The sequence below is a fragment of the Callorhinus ursinus genome, unplaced genomic scaffold, assembly GCF_003265705.2.
Source record: "Callorhinus ursinus isolate GAN/ISIS: 27379988/994484 unplaced genomic scaffold, GSC_fseal_2.0 scaffold24, whole genome shotgun sequence".
Classification (NCBI taxonomy): Eukaryota; Metazoa; Chordata; class Mammalia; order Carnivora; family Otariidae; genus Callorhinus; species Callorhinus ursinus.
The window spans coordinates 9,085,052-9,104,037 of NW_027397086.1; the positions used below are offsets into that span (position 1 = coordinate 9,085,052).

The 18,986-nt window shown below is 51.0% G+C and overlaps 1 protein-coding gene across 2 annotated transcripts in view; it reads right to left on the reverse strand.

Annotated features, from left to right (window-relative positions):
* Positions 1 to 18,943, reverse strand: part of MORN5 (MORN repeat containing 5) — a 29,292-nt gene extending 10,349 nt beyond the window's left edge. Inside the window, exons 1-4 of one of the 2 annotated variants that reach the window (XM_073905786.1) lie at positions 18,833 to 18,943; positions 15,551 to 15,698; positions 13,816 to 13,927; positions 10,129 to 10,260 (exon numbers count right to left, since the gene is read on the reverse strand). In XM_073905786.1, coding sequence (XP_073761887.1) covers positions 10,129 to 10,260; positions 13,816 to 13,927; positions 15,551 to 15,698; positions 18,833 to 18,879 — 439 coding nt within the window. In that variant the 5' untranslated portion in view covers positions 18,880 to 18,943. Of the gene's footprint in view, positions 1 to 10,128; positions 10,261 to 13,815; positions 13,928 to 15,550; positions 15,699 to 18,832 lie in introns of those variants that run through there. The other variant, XM_025888690.2, reaches the window with a different exon arrangement.
* Positions 18,944 to 18,986: the final 43 nt, after the last annotated feature.

Below are 18,986 nucleotides of genomic sequence, written 5' to 3' on the forward strand. Positions count from 1 at the left end.
TGCTGGGCTCTAGGTGAAGATGAGGAACAAGGCCAAGGGCTGGACAGAGAGATGGGGGACCTGCCGGCCCCTGGCCCAGTCTTGGAATCCACATCAGAAGCAGGTGGGAGGATGCCTGAGGACAGTTTGCGACTGTGACACCTCCCTTTGGGGCACGGAGTTAAGGAGCCCCCCCCTTTCAAATATTCCTGCAGCATGTGAATAATCACAACTGTGATCCCTGCGGTACTTTGAGCTCCTCGTGGGCCAGGCCCTGCTTTTGCCGTATCCTCTGTGTCATCTCAGTACCGCTCACCATAGCCCTGTAAGGAACGTCCTATTCTCCCCCCGCGCCACCCCCCTGCCCCGACTTCTCAGGGGGAGGAAACCGACGTTCAGAGAAGTTGAGAGACCAGCTCTAGATCACACAGATGGCACCTGGCAGAGCCGGGGGCTGGCGGGTCCGGCTCCAAAGCCCTGCCAGGAAACCTGCCTCTCTCTCTCCAGGAGGTCAAGGACGACGGGGAGCCTGTGGCCGTGAGTTCCAGAGTTTGGGCTGAGGAAGGGACATGAAGCTCCTGCCCCCCCTGGGCTCCGGCCTTGCAGTCACTTCTATTCAAGGAGATAAAACAAACAAACCCTGAGGCTGGCCGGCCCGGGGTTGACTCCAGCCCCTGAACGGGAAGCTGTGTCCTTTGGATGCCTCCAGGAGGCTGTGGGGGGTGAGGACTTATTGTTACCAGAATCTGATGGCACACCACTGCAAGGGGAGTTTCCAGGACTCTTGGAATTGGGGTGGGGGCAGAGGGAGCAATGGGCAATTCTGACAGGTCAGGGAGAGGCAGTAAGTAAGCCCGGCAGGTTGGTTTTCCTACAAGACCTTGACCCGGGGCTGATTCCGCCCTCTGTGGGCAAAATCCTGTTGGCGGGTTCAACTGTCCTCTTCTGGGGAGAAGTTCTACAGCTTTGCCCAGGTTCTCAGAGAGGTTCAGGACCCAGAAAAGGCCGCAGCCTGCCTCGGTTCCGAGCATGGCTTCTGGTGTCAGAGAGGCCTGGGTTCAAAACCCGATTTCTCCCTTTCCTAGCTGCACCCGTCAGTGAGCCTCAGTTTCCCCAGCGGCCAAGCAGAGGTGGGGAGTCCCTGGCACAGCAGAGGCTTTCTGGGCTCATCATTTCCCTTGCTACCTTTTCTGCTTAAAGCAGATGCCCAAGTCTGCTGTGATCTGTGCAGGCATTTTCTTTGGCAGTTACAAGTGTGATATTATTCCTCCACAGAGCTTTCATTACAGCGCTGCAAACAATACCACAGATAAGGCAGGGATGGCCCTGCGTGCCAGCCTCCAGGTGATTATCACATTTGGGCAAATTGCCTTTTGTGTCACAAAAAGATGACGGTGGGAGGGCCTGTGCGGGAGACTCGCCGGACCGTTTTTGCCAAAACCATGAGGGAAGCATTGTGGGGAGGCAGCCCCGGGGTTTGCTGGGGAAGGAGGCCTGGCTGGCAGTGGGAGCCAGTCCCGCCTGACGCCACCACACGAGGGCCATGCGGGGCAGGATGCGGGACCTGCCTTGCGCGGGCCTCAGGCTGTTCACCTGTCAGGTGAAGGCCTCAGAATTTGAGGAGTCTTGGTTTGTCGGTGGCATTGCTAGTCTTGTTCTTTGGCCAGTTTTGGAGCAAAAATGTGGGTAGAGAACCATCTAGGGAAAGAGAACCACCACTGCAATCTTACAAGGAGGGTCCCCCGGTTCTTTCTTTCTCTCACTAGTAAACTCCAGAACCTGCTTAAAGGCCATCTTTAGCTTCCAGTCAGCTAGACCCTGGGGGCCAAGTTCCGGGTCTGCCGCTTATTACCCGTGTAACTTTGGGCAATGCATTTCACCTCACCTCAGTTTCATCATCTGTGAAGTGGGAATAATGAAGACAGCCATTTCCCAGGGTTACCGTGAGGATGAGATGAAATGAAATAAAGTAAAATAAACCACGTGACGTGCTCAGGCCAGGGTCTGGAACATAGTAAGCACTCAGTAAATGCTGGTTGTTTTTATTATCTTGCGTTTTACTCTGAAATAAAATAGCGTCCTTTTGTATGGCAGTCGGTCCATTCCCCCTTGACTGCCATTTTAGTGGCAGCACCAGGTTTATTGTAAGAATACACCCTGTATTATTTACTCAGTTCCCTCCTGTTGGACATTCGGGATGTTTCCAGATTAGTTCCCTAACCTCAGACCAAGTGGTCTTTCATTTCTAGGTGTTCACTATGCAACTTTCCTAAAGTTGGGCGGGAAGCAGATCGGTGATGTTTGGAAGCTCCAGGCCCCTGCCTCTTTGGACGGAATGACCTTGGAGCTGGCCCAGCAAAGTGGAAAAGAAGAGGAAAAACCTCTGGAGGCAGATGAGCCTGAGTGTGAATCCCAGTTCCTGCCATTTCCTGGGGGAGATTCTTTAGTCTTAGTTCTGAGTCTCAATTTCCTTGTTTGTCAACCAGGGATCACAGGAACACTCCCCGCCCTCTTAGTTGGGTGTCCGGTGCCTGGGAAATGCTCAGTCAAGGTCAGTTCTCACCATGGTGAGAGGGGGGAAGCCAGCCATCACTTCCCAAAGCCTCCAAATCACACGGGCCGGGTCTCTTTCTGGACCCCGACTCATATTCCTTCCCCTCGTTGTCCATTTAACTGAGCATACATTCAAATGAGGCTGGTGATCTTGATTTTAAATTCTGTCTGGAACCCACAGGTTCAAACGCAAAGGGGCCCTCTCTGCAAATAATCACTGGTATGTGATATTTTTAAGAAGCCCAAGCCATTGTTTCTGATTGAAGGAAAGTTGGTGCTATTTTGAAGAGCAGCACGATTAAGCGGTGGCGTTATCTCTTTTAACCATTGGGAATTATACGCTGTTTGAAAGATTTGTGAGCTCTAGGACATTTGCCAGATGTGCTTGATTCGACATTTCAGACAACAAAGGGGATAATGTTGGCGGGAATCTTGACGGCATTTCTGATGATCAGGATATTCTTTGAGGATGGTACTGAGACCTTTCGGGGAAGAATTTCAGCTTTTACATAAACTAATTTGGGATGCTCACTCTCTGTCTTCCACAAAGCAAATTTAGTTCATTGTTAGTTGTATATGTTAAAATGGTTACGAGGGTTTTTTCCTTTGAATATTAATAATGTGCCTTTCATCTGAGACACTCGCATGGGGTGTCATTAATTGCAGGGAGGGAGTAAGGATTAGTGGTGCAGTTATTTTGCAAATGATTCCTACCAGTAACGTTGAGGCAAGCAACGGCTACATGAAGAGACACACGTACAAACTGCTAACACGGCTCTGGCTTATCCCTCCTGAGCAGAATGAGAGGGACGGGTAGGAGGCTAAGGGTTAATCTCCCAATTTCCCACCATATTAAAGGTAATTATCCCTAATATCTTCGAAAGCGTCCTTATTGGCCCACAGTACATAAAGGACCCTTTATCAAATAAGGTAGCATCTCATTTTGGGGAGTGTGGTGTTTTTGTCTTAAGACACTAAAATGGGCCTTTTCATCCATTTGGGAATGTCACTGAGCTCCCACGGGGGTAGGACCTGCGCTCCATGGAGGAACAGCCAGGAATGAGGCATGGCTCTGTGGAGGATGGGAAATGGCTGAGTAAGGAATAAACGAGGACACAAAGCTGAAAAGAACAGAGTTGGGGCAAGAGTTGGGATCATCTCTGACTCTGTCACCAGCTGTGTGACCAGGGGCAAGGTATTAACCTATCTGAGACCAGGTGTCCTCATTGCCAACCAAGGGATGCACTTGGGATGGCAGGGAAGAGCTGAGGACATAAGCAGGTATGGTGCTTAGCAAGGGCCTGGCAAGGATCCTCCACAATGACCATGCCTTTCCCTGCTTCCCTTTCCTGAGCCGTGGATGCCCCAGGCCATTCTTCCATGGCCTCCTGTTACGGGGCCAAGCACAGAGAGGTGGGGAGGACCGTGACAGGTAGAAGGGAGGGGGATGGGCATCCTGGGCTGGGGAAGCACAAGAGGTGAGAACAGAGCTGTGTTTATCGATGGAAGCAGCTGGTCTGGTTGAGCCAGAACATGGGGTGGTAGATGAACTGGGGGGGCCTCTAAACACCATCATCAAGAGCCCGCAGAGCCCAGCGTTTCAGTAGCATTTAATTTCCCACGCAGAACCCCTGAGGAGGCCAACAGCGTGGCATATCCAGTTTCATTTCTCCCCAGAGCCTCCTTGTCGCTTGAGCACCCAGAGAAATCTCAGCTAATCCCAGGGTCTCCCTCTCTTCAACCTCCCCCAGCCTGAGTGAGTAATCATCATGCTAACAGTCCCGGTTGCCCATCACTGGACACGGACCGGCCTTGGGCCAGGTGTCCTGCATACTTAATCTCATTTTTCCTAACCATAACTCCTCCAGATTAAGTTGACCAGAATGCCCATTTTACAAATGAGGAAACAGAGACTCCAAAAGGAGACAAGTAAGCTAGCCATGGTCACACAGCTGGCCAGCGGTGGATCCAGGGGCCGGGGGCTAGCCAGAGGTGTGCATTGCAGATCCTGGGCTTTCAACCACCACACCAGGCTGTCTCTCTGACCTCTCCCAGCCTCCTATGGGAGGCAAGTCCTAACTCCGTCTGTGTTTTGCTTTGTGTCTGCTGTATTGATTGGAATATTGCCTGCATCGACTTGCTGCCTTGGGTGGTTTTATGGTCCCACCAGAGGCAGCCGCAGATTGCAGGAGAATGACCACAGGCCTTGCAGTAAGATGGGAGTGGGTTTGAATCCAGCCTTACCTTCATTAGTCTGTCATTCATTACTCATGCCCTAGTTCCCTAATCTCAGGCCTCACCTGTTCCCAGCTCACTGAATGCGTGGGATTTTCCCAGGGGATGCACTGCTCATGAGTGCAGAAGCGTTAAGGTGGGCATCAGAAATGACGGACACCACTGGGGCTTGGACAGCAGGGAGAGGTGGGGACCTGGGCTGTCCGTGCCCCACGGAGGCGACCACACGCAAGCAATTTCAAGCATGGGGCCAGCAAACAAAAATGACAGGGACCAGATTTGGCCAGAGGGTCACAGGTTTGAGACCCTTAACGCTGAAGTTTTTAAGCTTTTCAAAGCTTAAGCAGCTTTGAAAACTTGGAGGTATGGAGAAGCACAATGGATTGTTTTTATTATTTGAAATAGTAAGTTGTCTATTAGGTGCCAGGGACTGAATTTTGTAAAATTTGTTGACGAAGAGGAGAGGCTTGTAGGTAGGTCCTCTGCCTGCCTGCTTTTCTTCCAGCAACATTTAATTAGCTCCATGCCTGGGGACCTATGTGGGGTACAGGGGATCCAGTGATGAGTCAGACATAGCCACATGGTCCCTGCCCTCAAGAAGCTGTTATTCTAGTGGGGGAGCAAGGCAAATAAAGATACTTGTACAGTTATGGGCTAAGTGCTGTTAGGGAGGCTCGTGGGGGCACAGAGTGGGGACATCTAACCCAATGGTGTAGGAGAGGGAGGGGTTGGGAAGAGGGTGGTCAGGGAAGGCTGCCTAAGACAATGATCTATCAATGGTAGGATGGTGGGGCCCAATCCTTATGGGGGAGGGGTGTGAAATCCACTTAGTGCATAGTAACCAGAATTTTTTTAAAAAATAGAGAATATCCTCGTACATCTTATGTACAAAGAATACCACAAATGTGTGTGTGTCTGTGTGTGTGCTGGATTGCTTACTTCAGATCAGGGTCCAAAGATTTGAGAGCCATGGTCTGAGAGGATTCTTGGCGGCACGGATCCCCAAAGCCTGACACACTGTTGGCACTCAGAAGCTTTCTGATGAGTGGAAGGCTGGATTTAGATTCTCACCACCATCCAGCAAGCAGGTACCATCCTCCCCAGGTAAGAAAGGCATTGTCAAAGCTCAAGTCTAGCAAACCCGGGTTTGTCAAGGGTGCTTGGCACTCAGCCATTTGCAATTCAGCAGACTAAGGTTTTCCAGTCAGGCCTAAAGCAAGCTTCTCTGCCTGGGGGCTGAAGCCAGGGTGAGGTGGGGGAGGAGCCGGGGCCCGTCTGGAGAGACCCAAAGGTGAACCAAAGGCGACCCTTCTGCGGGTGCCCCAGCCTGTGACCTCCTATAAAAAGAGTGTCCCCGGCTCTGACCCACCCAGGTGGCATGTACTTGATAATAGCAGTGGCTCAGGCCACTCTGTTTATCCTGGGATGGCCTCAGACACCCCCACAGGACTGCATCACCAGCAGCCTGCACCTTCAGGACGCCAACAGGAAGTACTGTTTATGGGGGCAGACCAGAATGCAGGGGAGAAAGGGCCCCAGAGAAAACAGGAGATGGACAGAAGTCTGAATTGGTCCCTGGCAGGGTGAGGTGAGTCAAAGGTAATGACTAGGTGGCCACAAACAGAGACTCCTTTTAGTGGTTTTCAGGACACTCCAAACTCCAACTGTCCTATAATATCAGGACCAAAATACCCCTTGGCTACCTTTCTCCCCCATTGTAGACTCTTAAGGTTGGAAGGACCCTAGAAATTATCCAACCTGACTCCCTCATTTTACAGATGAAGAGCAAGGGGCCCAGAGAGGGAAGGCGCTGGCCCAGGGTCAGCCAGCAGGCAGCCCGAGAGCTGGGCCAGGACCCAGAACCTGGGTCTCTGGCACACAACACTGGGGCCTGAGGCCCTTCGGGTGCCCTCTCCTGCCATTTCGCTATCTTTCCTATCTAGTCTCACCCCCTTTGGCCCCTTCTCTATATGCAGCCAGAGAAATCCCTAAATGATGACTCAGTTACTACTCTACCTGCCCGAAACCTGCCCTTGTTCCGCCGCTGCCCTCGGGTGGAAACCTATTGCCCTCCCCCTTCCCACCCCTTGGGTTTCCTCTCTTGCTCTTCTTGCCCTGACATATTGTCTCCTGCTCCCAAACTACTTGTAGCCCCATAAATGTGCAGTGTTCTCCCCCATCCTATCCTTACCACATGCTGCTCCCTCTGCCTTTCACTCTTCCTGACCCTGCTGTACTTGTCTGCTCTTCTTTAGGCTTCCCGTTAGATCTTGCTCTTTCCAGAAAACCTCCCTGGCCCGCTGACCCTGACCTCCAGGTTAGGTATCCCTACTACGTTCCCTTGTAGCAACTCGGATCTACCATCAGTTTCTCCTGCTGCCTGAGAGAAGACTCTGTGATGCTGCCTAACCCAAAGTCAGATCCACAGCAACTAGTCAATAAATGTTTGTTGACCAAATGGTCATCAGTGTCCGTCCTTCTCCGAACCTCCTAAGAATGGCCTTCCATTTTCATGATGCATTTTTCAAAGGCTATTTTTTTAGAGCAGTTTTAGGTTCACGACAAAATTGAGAGGAAGGTACAGAGATTTTCGGTATGCCCAATACCCCCACGCCTGTGTGGCTTCCCCATTATCAACCCTCTCTACCTGAGTGGTGCATTTGCTGAAGCTACACCTCATAGTCATCCAAAGTTTACAGGCGGGTTCACTCTAGTGTAGTACATTCAACGGGTCTGGATGAATGTATAATAACATGGAGCGGGTGACCATGTATCATACAGAGTATCTTCATTGCTCTCAAAATCCCCAGTGCTCTATCTGTTCATCCCATCATACATTTTCAATTTTTTTTTTTTAACCAAGCACTGCTTTTGCCCAGAGGATTCTGGGAGCCACAATTTCTGATTCCCCAGTCACGTCTTGTCTTTTTTTTTTTTTCATGCCTCTGTGTCTTTGCATGTACTGTTTCCTCTACCTGGAATGCCCTCCCCAGCATGCCTGCTAATGAAATCCCTGCTCATTGTTTAAGACCCGTCACTTCCGGTACCTTTTTCCTGACTGACACCCTGCATCTCAGCCGGATGATGAGTTTCCCTGCTCAATCGCCCTTCATCCCCCAGGAACTGCCCCCTTGGAGGGAGTGAAAGCATCTTTGTCTTCGTATGAAGGATACTTGCAACCAGTTACACAGAAAGGCACACACATGTTATCTTTGTAGGACAGATGCTGACCAACAACAAAAGGGCGGGGGCACCGTGCCAGTGATGAGGTTACGCTCAGCTCCAAACCTGCCCTTCTCTTCTCACTTTGCAGTCGGGACCAGGACCACATGACTGACATTTCTGCTCTGCTGACTGACCCCTAGTTAGATACTGCAAGGCATGCATGCGGAGGCAGAGGGACACGTTCTCTTCTGGGTGGCTTGGTGCTCGTGTCAGTGTCATGTCAGCAAAAGGCCAATTCACTTCCAGTTTCCAGTTTTCCCCCAGCTCCTAGCATCATCTTTATGGGCTCTCTCTCCAGAAGCCCCACTGGCAGTGGGCCCTGCTCAGAGGTCTGGATCGCCCCTTCTGGGGGTCCCCCTCTCGACCCTCTACGTTCTAATATCCCAGTCTCAGACTTTCCCCTCCAGAAAAGGGGGGCGTCGCTGCTCCCAGAGCAACTTTCTCTGCTTCCTCAACGCCCTCCTTTTGCTTTTTCAGTTCTCCAGTATCTCCTGATATTAAATTCTCTCTGTTTTCCTGACTGGACTCTGCCTGATACAGAGACAGGGTTCCTGCTCACATGGATCTTACAGTCTAGGGGGAGAGATAGACAGACGGTCAGCAACTACTCACACAAATGAGGATTTAATTACAATTGACATAAGTGCTGGGAAGGAAAAGCACAAAGTATATTAGCATGTGAATGGCCCTGGGAAGCCCTTCAATAGATGAAACTGTTTAGCATTGTTTAACTCAGCATCTCTTCAGTTTCCTTGATCAAGAAACTTCATAGTGAGCCTATTAACGCCCAGAAGAATTAGTGTTCCACACAGTCTACTCTGTTAATGGAAAATGGGAAGTCATTAAAGAAACTGCCAGGGGACTGGGAGTGTGAGCATTTGCCATGTTCCTCCAGGAGCACCAGTGGGTCAGGGCGCTCTGAGCTCTCAGCTCCAGCGTTCAGCCACATCAGCTGACAATCCCCTTTGCTCTTATTCCGGCCCTACAAAGGCAACTTTCTGATCACCACTGACTCACCAAGGAAATGTCCCTGTAAGGAGAGGAGGCTCTCATCAGCTGGTCCGGGCCTCTGGTCTCCCTGGCAGTTTCTTTCTCATTTTAGAGCAGAGTTTCTTGACCCGGGTCTTTAGAAGAACCCTCTTAAGACTATATGCAAAATGTGCATGCGTGTGTGTGCATGTGTGTGAACATGTATGTTTGTGTGTGTGCACATGTGGCCATTTTTCTAGGAAGAGGGTGCATAGTTCTTGTTATTCCTTGTGGGGCTGTGACTCTAGGAAAGAGAAAGGTTAGGAATCACCATGCTAAAGGAAAACGTTCTTGTTCTAATATGTACATTGGCCTCCTGTGAGTTTGGTTACTGTGAGTCTCAGTCTGATCAGCTTGCATTCACTTACCAACAGAAGTTCTGGATCCTCCAAGGTACTCCCCCTGGCTGAGGGGCCAGCCAGCATTCTTGGACCACATGCTGTCATGCACCTTCTCGACCTTTTTCCTCTCTGGAAAACCTCTCCCCATGCCCTGTGATCAACTCCCAATTATTCCCTGGGTCTCATTTTAGCTGTCATTTCCTTCTTGAAACCCTCTGACTTTCCAATTCTGGATGAGGTACCCCTTCTTTGTGCTCCCACAGCATCACTCCCTCCTCCCTGGGACTCCCCACCATTACCTCCCCTCCACCCCCATCGTGAGCCATGTTTTCCCCTTTTGTTGTGCTTTTCTGACGACACAATCAACCCTTTCTGGTACTTGTCTGCTACCTGTCGAAGCACAAGCTCCATGAGCAAGGGGGTTTGTGTCTAGCTTTGCCCGGCTTTGCTGCCCACACCAAGCACAGCATCTAGCACACAGTCAGTGTTCATTAAATACCAGTCAAAGGAAAGCATGCGGAAATCTGTAGTTTAATCCTTTTAGTGCTACCCTCCTGTGCTCTCACAGTTAACCACTACTGTCCTTGGCCTCACTGCATGACTACGTAGAGACTCGGCAGCCATGAGAACTCCTGCCTGTGAACCATTCGGATCATAATTTTTGTTTTTTGTCAGCAAAAGTTTCTTTCTCACCAACATATGTGCACGGCTACATGTGGGCGAGAGAAGAGAAAACGCGTGTCCTGGTGTGTCAGGATGGACATACCTGCATTTCTCAGAAAGCAGTTCCTATAGTCCTTGACTATCCTCGTGGCCGGGTTATAGAAGCCGTCCCCACAGTCATAACAGCCCTGAGGGATTTTTCTAGGTGGGTCCATATTGGTGAGTTGAGAGATACCTTGAAAGGGCACAACGGATAATTAACTCACCACCAAGGCCAAACCGAAACCCAGTCCCCCTAAACTCCACGTTTGTCCGGTTGCCCATGTGATGAAACGCTCCCTCTTCAGAGCGTGGAGCAAAAGTAATGGGAGCAGTGCCCTAGAGCAGCTTCCTGAAAATGGCTCTGGGAGCAGGGGCTTGGGGACTAGACCCCCAACTTCTTCCCTTGACCCCATCCTCCATTTCTGGGGACACCATGACGAGGGCGTAGGTTCTGGAGGCAAAGAGACCCTGAGGAAGCATCACAGTCAGCCGTGTGGACAGAAAGGCATGTCTAGAGGACAGACGGCATGCAAGGGGTGGGCAGAGCCCAGACATGAGCCATCAGGCCTCACTCAGGAAACCTGGTGGGGCGAGGCATGTATAAGGAGAAGAGCAGGAAGAAATGGGTCAGGTGGGCAGGGATCAACCTTGACTCTTACCAGAATTACCACAATGGCTGCCATTTAGTGAGTGCTTATCCAGTGCCTGGAAATTCATTAAACGCTTGACTCCTACTACTTCACTTAATTCTCACAGCAACCCTGGGGCCCCATTTACAGAGGAGAAAACTGAGGTTCGGAGAGATCAAGTAACTGGCCCCAGACTCTCCAGCTAGGAAGCAGCGAGGCGCCCAGCTGCGAAGCTTGTGCATTAGGCTGCTGACATTGGCTCCACCAGGAGCTCAAGAGGAGTTGGTGCACCTTGTAGGTCACACTGCCCTGTGTGTTGTATATCTTGGAATGCTGAAGCCTGAGTAATGGGTACAAGGTTGGAATAAATAACTTCTCGGGTTCGTTCTAACTTGCGTTTCCTGTAATTCCCCGTCCTCTGGTCTGAGGGCTGGCTGCACACTGAGCATAGCACTCTGCTCCTGGCACAGGGTCCGTCCTGTACCCAGGCGCTCTTCTGCACGTGTGCACACTGTTGGCTCACAGTTACTGGGCTCTCGCTCCACGCCAAGCACTTCCAGGTCATTCTCTCCCTGGAGCCTCATGCTGCTGGGGGAGGGGCTGCTTGAGCTTCTCCCTACCCCTGAGGCCGAGAGGCAGCTATCGCAGGGCCCTGCCAAGTGCCTGGGGACCTGAGAAGGCAGCAGGTACTTGGGATGAAGTTGCCGTGTTGGGAGTCGCCAGAGGAGAAGGAAGGATGCAGGGAGGGTCACCGCACTGCTTGTGAGCCTGGCTGAGCCCCGCCTTTGACAAGACCAGCCGCTGTGTGACAGCCGAAGGCCTGAGGCCAGGGGCTCTCTCTTCGCCTACACGCTTCCGTTGGGGTGAGGAGCCCATGACAGAGTCCAGGCCCTGTCATAACTAACCCAGGAGGAGCCACAGACAAGGTTCTCAAGTGGGATCTAGACTGGCAGCTCCTTGAAGGCAGAGACTGTCCCCCGGGGACCAGTCAGTGTCTGACACAGAGTAGGTGCTCAGGAAATCTAATGTCATGGCCTTACCCCCCACACCCCATCTCCCCCTGCTGTGATGTCAGTATTATCCTCCCTGGATAACTTTACTGAGCGCCTACTAGGTGCCAAGCAATGTGCCAGGCACTGGGGACACAGCGGTGACGAAGACAGAGCCCCCGCCCTCACGGAGCTCAGGCGGCGTGGGAAGAGAGATGCTGTGCGCTCATGACAGAGCTCTGGGGACCAGCCCCGGCTGCTCTGTGGTATGCCACACGGAGACCTCGCCTCGTGTGGGAATTCAGGGAAGGGGCTCCAGACCAAGGGACGTTACTCTGAGATCTGGAGGCTGGGAAGGAGTTATTTGGGTGATGTGAGAGGGTAGAGCCTCCCAGCAGAGGGAAGAGCAGGAAAGAGTGTGGCTTTTTCAAGGAATAAAGATAGAGCCAGCACGGCGAGGGAGGAGAGAAAATCCAAGAGGGGCAGGTGGTGCGGGCTGAGGCTGGGTACTGGGGCAGGGGCCAGAGAATGCAAGTCATTTTGAGAGTCTGGAACCTTCTCATGAGGGTAGCAAGGAGGCACTGAAGAGTATGTGGTGGGGGTGGGGGTGGCAGAGAGTGGCAATCAGAGTCACGTTCTTTAAAGATGAAAGTGACCGCGCCCAGAGTGAGTCAAACCTGTATCTCAGGAGACTAGGTAGTGGAGGGGAGAGTATGGAGGTCTGAGACAGGGCAGCACCAGAGTGGATGAGGAAACCCCGCGTGGCGCATGGGGGTGCTCCGTCAACGGTGATTTAATGAACGCATGAAGGAATATATTTAAGAGGTAGAATCCACAGGACCAGGTGGTTGCTTGTGCACGGGGCAAGAAGGCAGGACTCGGGCCATCCAGGTGGATGGGGTGACAGTCTCTGAGGGAGCAATCCCTGGGAGAGAAGGAGCTGGTGGGGAAGGGAATGAGTTCCGTGCAGACAAGGTAAAGGGTCCCAAATACAGGTGTTGGGGGAGCTGGCTGCAGGAACCTGGGGCTCAGGAATTTTGATTTTTGTTTGGAAGCTATTGGTATAAATGAAGTCTTAGAGGTGAATCAGCTTGTTTAGGGAGAGGGTACAGAATGTTATGGAAGAGGGCTTAAGGCCAGAGAGCCCTGGAACCCCCAAATTAATAACTGGGGGGGGGGGAGGAAGAGCTGACAAAGGAGACAAGGGGAGAGAAGTTTCACCTGGTTAACTATCTGATTCAAGGTGACACAGCCAGGATTTGAGCTCAGGTCTGCCTGACTCCAACCTGGGTGCTTTCTGGAGCTTTCTGCCCTCATGGAGGCTGACTTGCCCAGGCTCATCCCGCTATTGAGAGGGAATTTAGGACTCAAACCCAGACCTTCCAGCTCCAGGTTGTCAACTCCACCATAACATGTCATAAGTTAGGATTTATTCTGATAGTTTGCACAGTCACTTTCCCATTTGTCATTTTGGATGTATGGTCTCGGCTGGGCGAACGCCTGTGCTCTTGAGGTGCACCTGACCACACACAAGCCCCGGAAACACCTGTGAGCCCCTTCAGTGGCTGCTCTCTGAATCCAGAGTCTAGGCCCACATGTCACCATTGGTGGCGGAACACCATTTCTGATGATACAGGGGACACAGAGAGGAAGACCTGGGCCCCCCAGGGAGCTCTACCACCAGGAAGCCGGTCTGGAGTCCGGAGCCTCGGTTTCCTCCTCTACCACATAGGACCAGAAAGGCAGGCGTGACGGGGTCATCTGGAGATTCTGTGAGACAGGCATCACACAGAACCTCAGCCGGAGCCTGGTACACAGGGCACATGCTCCTTTGGTGCGGCTCAGTTTCCACAGCTCAGATGGACCGAGCACCCACTGCACTCCAGACCCTGCTGGAAACGCTTTCCATGCATGATCTTACTTACAACAGACTTGTGAGGTGGATGATGCTATTGTCCCCTTTTGCAGGAGAGAAACCGAGGCACCGAGCGGTGCATGCCCTGCCTGTGGTCCCCCGCTGGTACGGCGGAGATCTGCGGGTGACCTCAAATGGGCCGCGGCCCCTTATGTAAGGCTGCCTTTCGTTTCTCTCTCGGTCTGGGTGTGAAGGAAAGGGAGGGTGCCCGGTACCTGCAGGCTTCAAGCCATGGCAGATCTCCGTGTAAAACCTGCGATCGCAGCTGTCACAGTAATGCCAGTGCTGGGCGTCATACTGCAGCCCGTCCGAGAAGGTGTACGTGCCCTGGAAGACAAGGAGCATGCGCGCCGGTGGAAGAAGCCCTTCTGCCCAAGAAGGACGGGTATCATGGCAAGACATGGCTTCTTCACCTTCTCATTGCCAGAGGAGAGCAGTGAAAGCTCTCCCAGTTATCGGGGCCGTGACAGTTAGAAGGAACAGCTAGAGGGCTGGGCTCTGTGACTGGTACTCGAAATATGGCAGATGACCCAGCCCTCGGTTTCCTCATTTGTAAAACTGCTTCCTAACGGTATATATTTAACGGGGTTGATTCGATGAGGCAGTACCAGCAAAGCGTTTAGCACAGTGCCTGGCATGGAGTAAGCATTCAATCATAGCTAAAAAGGTCATAGCCACCGGTCACAGCCCTTTGTCCACACATGTACATTCCGCTTCAGCTGCCCCAGGGCTGAAGGAATCCCCGGGATATACAGGTCGCACTGGCCTGGGCACCAGGAAACGGAGGTGGAAATTCCGATACTATTAATTCACTGTGTGACCTTGGGTAAGTCACATCCCCTTCCTGAGGCTTAGATTCTCCAAGCTGTAAAACAAGGAATGCTCCTCAACTTTTTTAAGGTGGGCATTAGTGAAACCGATGAGAACTGTAGATCTCTCCCCAGAGAGAACTATAGTCCCAGATACACAGAAATTTTTGCATATCAAATGGGAGGTCCCACTGACCCCCTGAATTGTATGCATGGCCCCTAAGTCCCAGGTGGGATTGGATGGGTTAGATGACTGGTTATGATAGTAGCAGTGGTGGTGGTAGTGCTAAGACCTAACACTGGGTGCCTGCTCTATGCCAGGTACCGAGCACAGCACTTAGAGATATCACCTCATTTACACTCACAACCATCCCAGGAGGTGGCTGGGGCTGTTGTGGCAGGCTGAACAAAGGTCCTCCCCAAGATAGCCACATCTACCTGCTGGAACCTGCAAAAATGTTGACCTCATATGGCAAAAGGTACTTTGCAGATGTGATTGAGTGAAGGACCTTGAAATGGGGAGATTTTCCTGGATTATCTGGGTGGGCCCAATATAACCACAAGGGTCCTTGTAAGAGGGAAGCAAGGGGGGTCAGAGGGATAGAGGACAGGACGATGACAAAAGCAGACAGAAGGTGATGTGATGATAGAAGCAGAGGTCAGATTGATGCCTGGCCACCAGCCAAGGAATGCAGGAAACTTCTGGAAGATGGAAAAGGTAAGGAAATGGATCTCCCCCATAGCCTCTGGAAGGAATGCAACACCACTGACTTATTTTAGACTTCTGACTTCCAGAACTGTAAGGTAATAAATTTCTATTGTTTGAAGGCACTGAGTTTATAGTCATTTGTTACAGGAGCAATATGAGGTACAACTATTGTCCCCAGTTTATAGGGGAAGTCATGGGCCCAAGGTCACCCAGTTAGTTAGTGGCACAGTAGGATTCAAACTCATCATGGCCTCTCCAGGGGCCCTTCTGGATCCAGAGGAGTAGATTCCAGAGCCCTGGGAGATCGGTTGGAGGGCAGCAGGGGAGTGGAAGGAGATGGGCACCAGATGGAGAGGTCAGGGTGCTCTGCAGTGGGGGCTCTTCCTGTCCAAGGCTTTGCCCTCTGCAACCTCCCCTCCTCAGGCTGATCACCTTCACGACCAGTCCCTTTTCCCAAATGGCATCATGGCGGCTCCCGCTGGGGAAGTACAGGGTTCCTTGGCCATGAAACATGCCGTCCTTCATTTCCCCGACGTATTTTGTTTTGGTAGGGAGGATGTATTCGGCTTCGCCCTCCATCCTGCAAGCACAAAGGGAAATCCGTAGACTGTGACTAGCAGCTGGGGTATTGGAGCTGGTACAAGAGAGCAAGTGGGACCCTCACCCTCGGGGTCCTCAGCTTACTGTCCCAGTAATATTCTGTTCAAAAACAACGTTTTTGTTTTGTTTCCCTCAAAAACTCCAAAATGAGAGGGTCTGTTTTGGTGAAGGTGGGGGACGGGGCACAGAGTTTTGTTGGTTTGTCTTCCGCCTCACCTAAAGGCTGTCCTGGAGTTCACACGTCCCATAACACAGCCCTTGGTAGGCCCAGAGTTGGGAGGGATGTGCTCAAAGCCACACAGCAAGCCCTGGGAAGCAGAGACCTGGGCCAGATTTCCTGGCAGCTGGTTCTGTGTTCTCCGCGTCCCCCATGACCAGCCCACCCCTGTCCTTTACACCACTTGTAGAGAATTGGGAAAACGATGAAATTCAGACAGAGGCCATAGGCCTGAATCTTTCTTCACCATTTCCTAGATGTATCATCTTGGAGACCTTCCTAAACCTTTTTGTTTTCCTTCCTTCCTTCCTTTTTTCCCAACAAATATTTACAGAGCATCTACTATATAGCAACATCTACCGCACATGCTGAGTTTTTGGTCTGCTGGGTACAACAAGGTCATAGCAGTGATCAAGGCATATGCTGTTCCTGCCATCAAGGGGGCTCATGGTCTAGTGGGGGGCACAGTTAAGCAATTGCAGAATATGTGGGAATTGTCATGCAGGGGGAGGCAGGCCTCTACAGGAGTCCAAGCCACGGACGACCAGCTTGACCAGTTGACCAGTTACTTCATGTGTGAAATGGCTGAGATTAAGGCCCAAGATCAACCCAGATAATGTATACTGATTTTCCTAGTAAAGGGCCTGACGTCCAGTGAGTGCTGAAGAAGGATCCTTTCCTTCATTTCTTCATTCCTGTATTCCTTCTCTATCCTTCCCCCGCTGGCTGGAAGTCAGCCTGAACTTCTTTAGGCTCTTGTTTGAACTTCTGTTGGACGCTCAGCACTCTCTGCCTTGCATTGTAATTGTATTCCTCATATTCCCTATTTAATCAAAGTTCTGGAGAGGAAGACCTTGGCATCCTCAGTTCTTAGAATCATGATTCTGTGCAAACAGGTGCCCTGTAAACAGCTATTATGTAAGGAATAAAGGGAACTGACCGAGGGGATGAAGGAAGCTGCCACTGTGGCACAGGCCCCGAGCAGAAGAGCGCTGTCTGTGGTCAAGGCACAATTCCTGAGCCATGCAGACCTGGGGCCACCAAACCTGAGCCAGGCCTGGCTCCACCTCTGTGTCTCTATGACCTTGGGCCAGCTCCTTCGCCTCTCTGAGCCTGAGTTTCTCATCTGTAAAATGGGGATGATGACAACACTCCTCCCCAAAGTTGAGATAATTGGATGAAATAGTAGCTTATGAAACAACAGCAAAATGCCCCAAATAGAGTAAGAGCTCAAACATGATGTTGTGTTTATTCTACTGCAAGACATGGGAGGTGACAGAATGTCTTTTCTCCTTTAAATGTCTTTACTTGAAATCACAGCTACCATTTCTGTCTCCATCAAAACCCTTCTCTGAGGTTAGACTCCGCTCCCCTTTTTTAAACTGCAAACTGGATGTCAGTGTTCAGACCTTCTACAGACATCTCCGGCTCACCCCAAATGAAATTCATCCTCTCTTCCTCCAAAGCAGCGCCTCCTCAGAGTTCTCAATTTCCACAAATGGTACAAAGCCTAGAGCTGGGCACTGTGCTGGGACTGGAGGCAGTCTCTGAGTGGGACCGGGAGCCAAGAAGTTGCCAAGTCCTGGCAATGAAAATTCCCAAACTTCTACATCTTTGTCTTTCCTGCAGCCCCCCTGCCTCTGCTTTGGTCCAGGGTCCTGCTGCCTTTTACTAGGACGACTCTGGGCTCTGACTTGATCTCCCCATCTCTACTCTGCTTCTCTCCCTCCTTTTCCCCCTTCTCTTCCTCTCTCTTTCCTTCCCTCCCATTTTCCTTTTATTCACTTGAGGCAAAAAGCCTTCATTATAAATTAAAAGTAAGTTAAAAAGAACAAAGAGATAAAGACTCCAGTCCATAGTGAGGATACAATTTCATTCATTCATTCATTCAGCCAACATTTACTGAGTGACATATGTGCTATGAAGAGGGATTCAGAAATGAAATAAATTAGATTTCCTAATGTCCAGCCCTACCAAGGAGCTATCTATCAGTGGCTTCCCCCACTCACAGAATTGTGCACAGTACTCAAATCTCTCTATGCCAGAACACAGAGCCACCCTCACAGCACTGGTTCTTACTCTCCTCTAGACACATCCAACATTCCAGTCAAACTGAACAGCCTGCTCCTCCCCTTGTAAGTCCTCTGAACTATTGCTCATGCTGTTCCCTCTGCCTGGAAACATTTTCACCTTGCATCTCTACCCACCTAAAACCCAACCTTCAGGGCCCATCTCAAATATTTTCTCCTCCAGAAAGCCTTCAAGGACTGCCCCAACTGGATGTGTCCTCTGTAGGAGCTCAGCAGCAGGGCTCCATAGTAGAAAACACATGAGCTTTAGAGTCAGACCTGGGTTTTGATCCCTGATCTGCCCGATGCCAAGCAGGTGACTTTGAGCAAGTTACACAGTTACTCTGAGCCTCACTTTTCCCATCTGCAGAATGAGGATGATATCTATCTCACAGGGTTGCTGGGAGGAGGGGAAGATTGAGGCAAAGCCACTATCTGAAATTATCTTCTCATTTCTTTGCTTATTGGCAATACACCAGCTAGACTGTAAGCTCCATGACAGCAAGGATCTGGACATTTTTTATATTTTTATCCCCGTATCTAAAACTGGCAGATAGCAAACACACACGTATATATGGAATGAATATATCTCAGCTCTGATGCTTATTTGATATGTGTCCTTGAGCAAGGCACTTTACTTCACTGGGTCTCATTTTCCTGAACTGTAAAATGGGAATAAACAATCCTACGTGAAGTGTTGTCCTTAAGGTTAAAAGGAATAAAGTTTGTCAAAGTGTCTGGTACAGAGTCCCTTGCAAAGGCAAAAAGGCAGCCGTCTCTTCCCAGTCACAGATATTCAAGACATAGTGAATCAGATGAGGCCCTTACCTCCCGTCTACATATTCCCCAATGTATTGGCTCCCTGTGTACTCCATGGCGTCAGCCTCTAGCTTCCAGCCCTTGCGATCCTGGAGCCTCAGTGCGTCGCGTCTCACTAGGACAACCAAGATGGGCGGGGCCGACGCGAAGCCCCGCCCCCAGC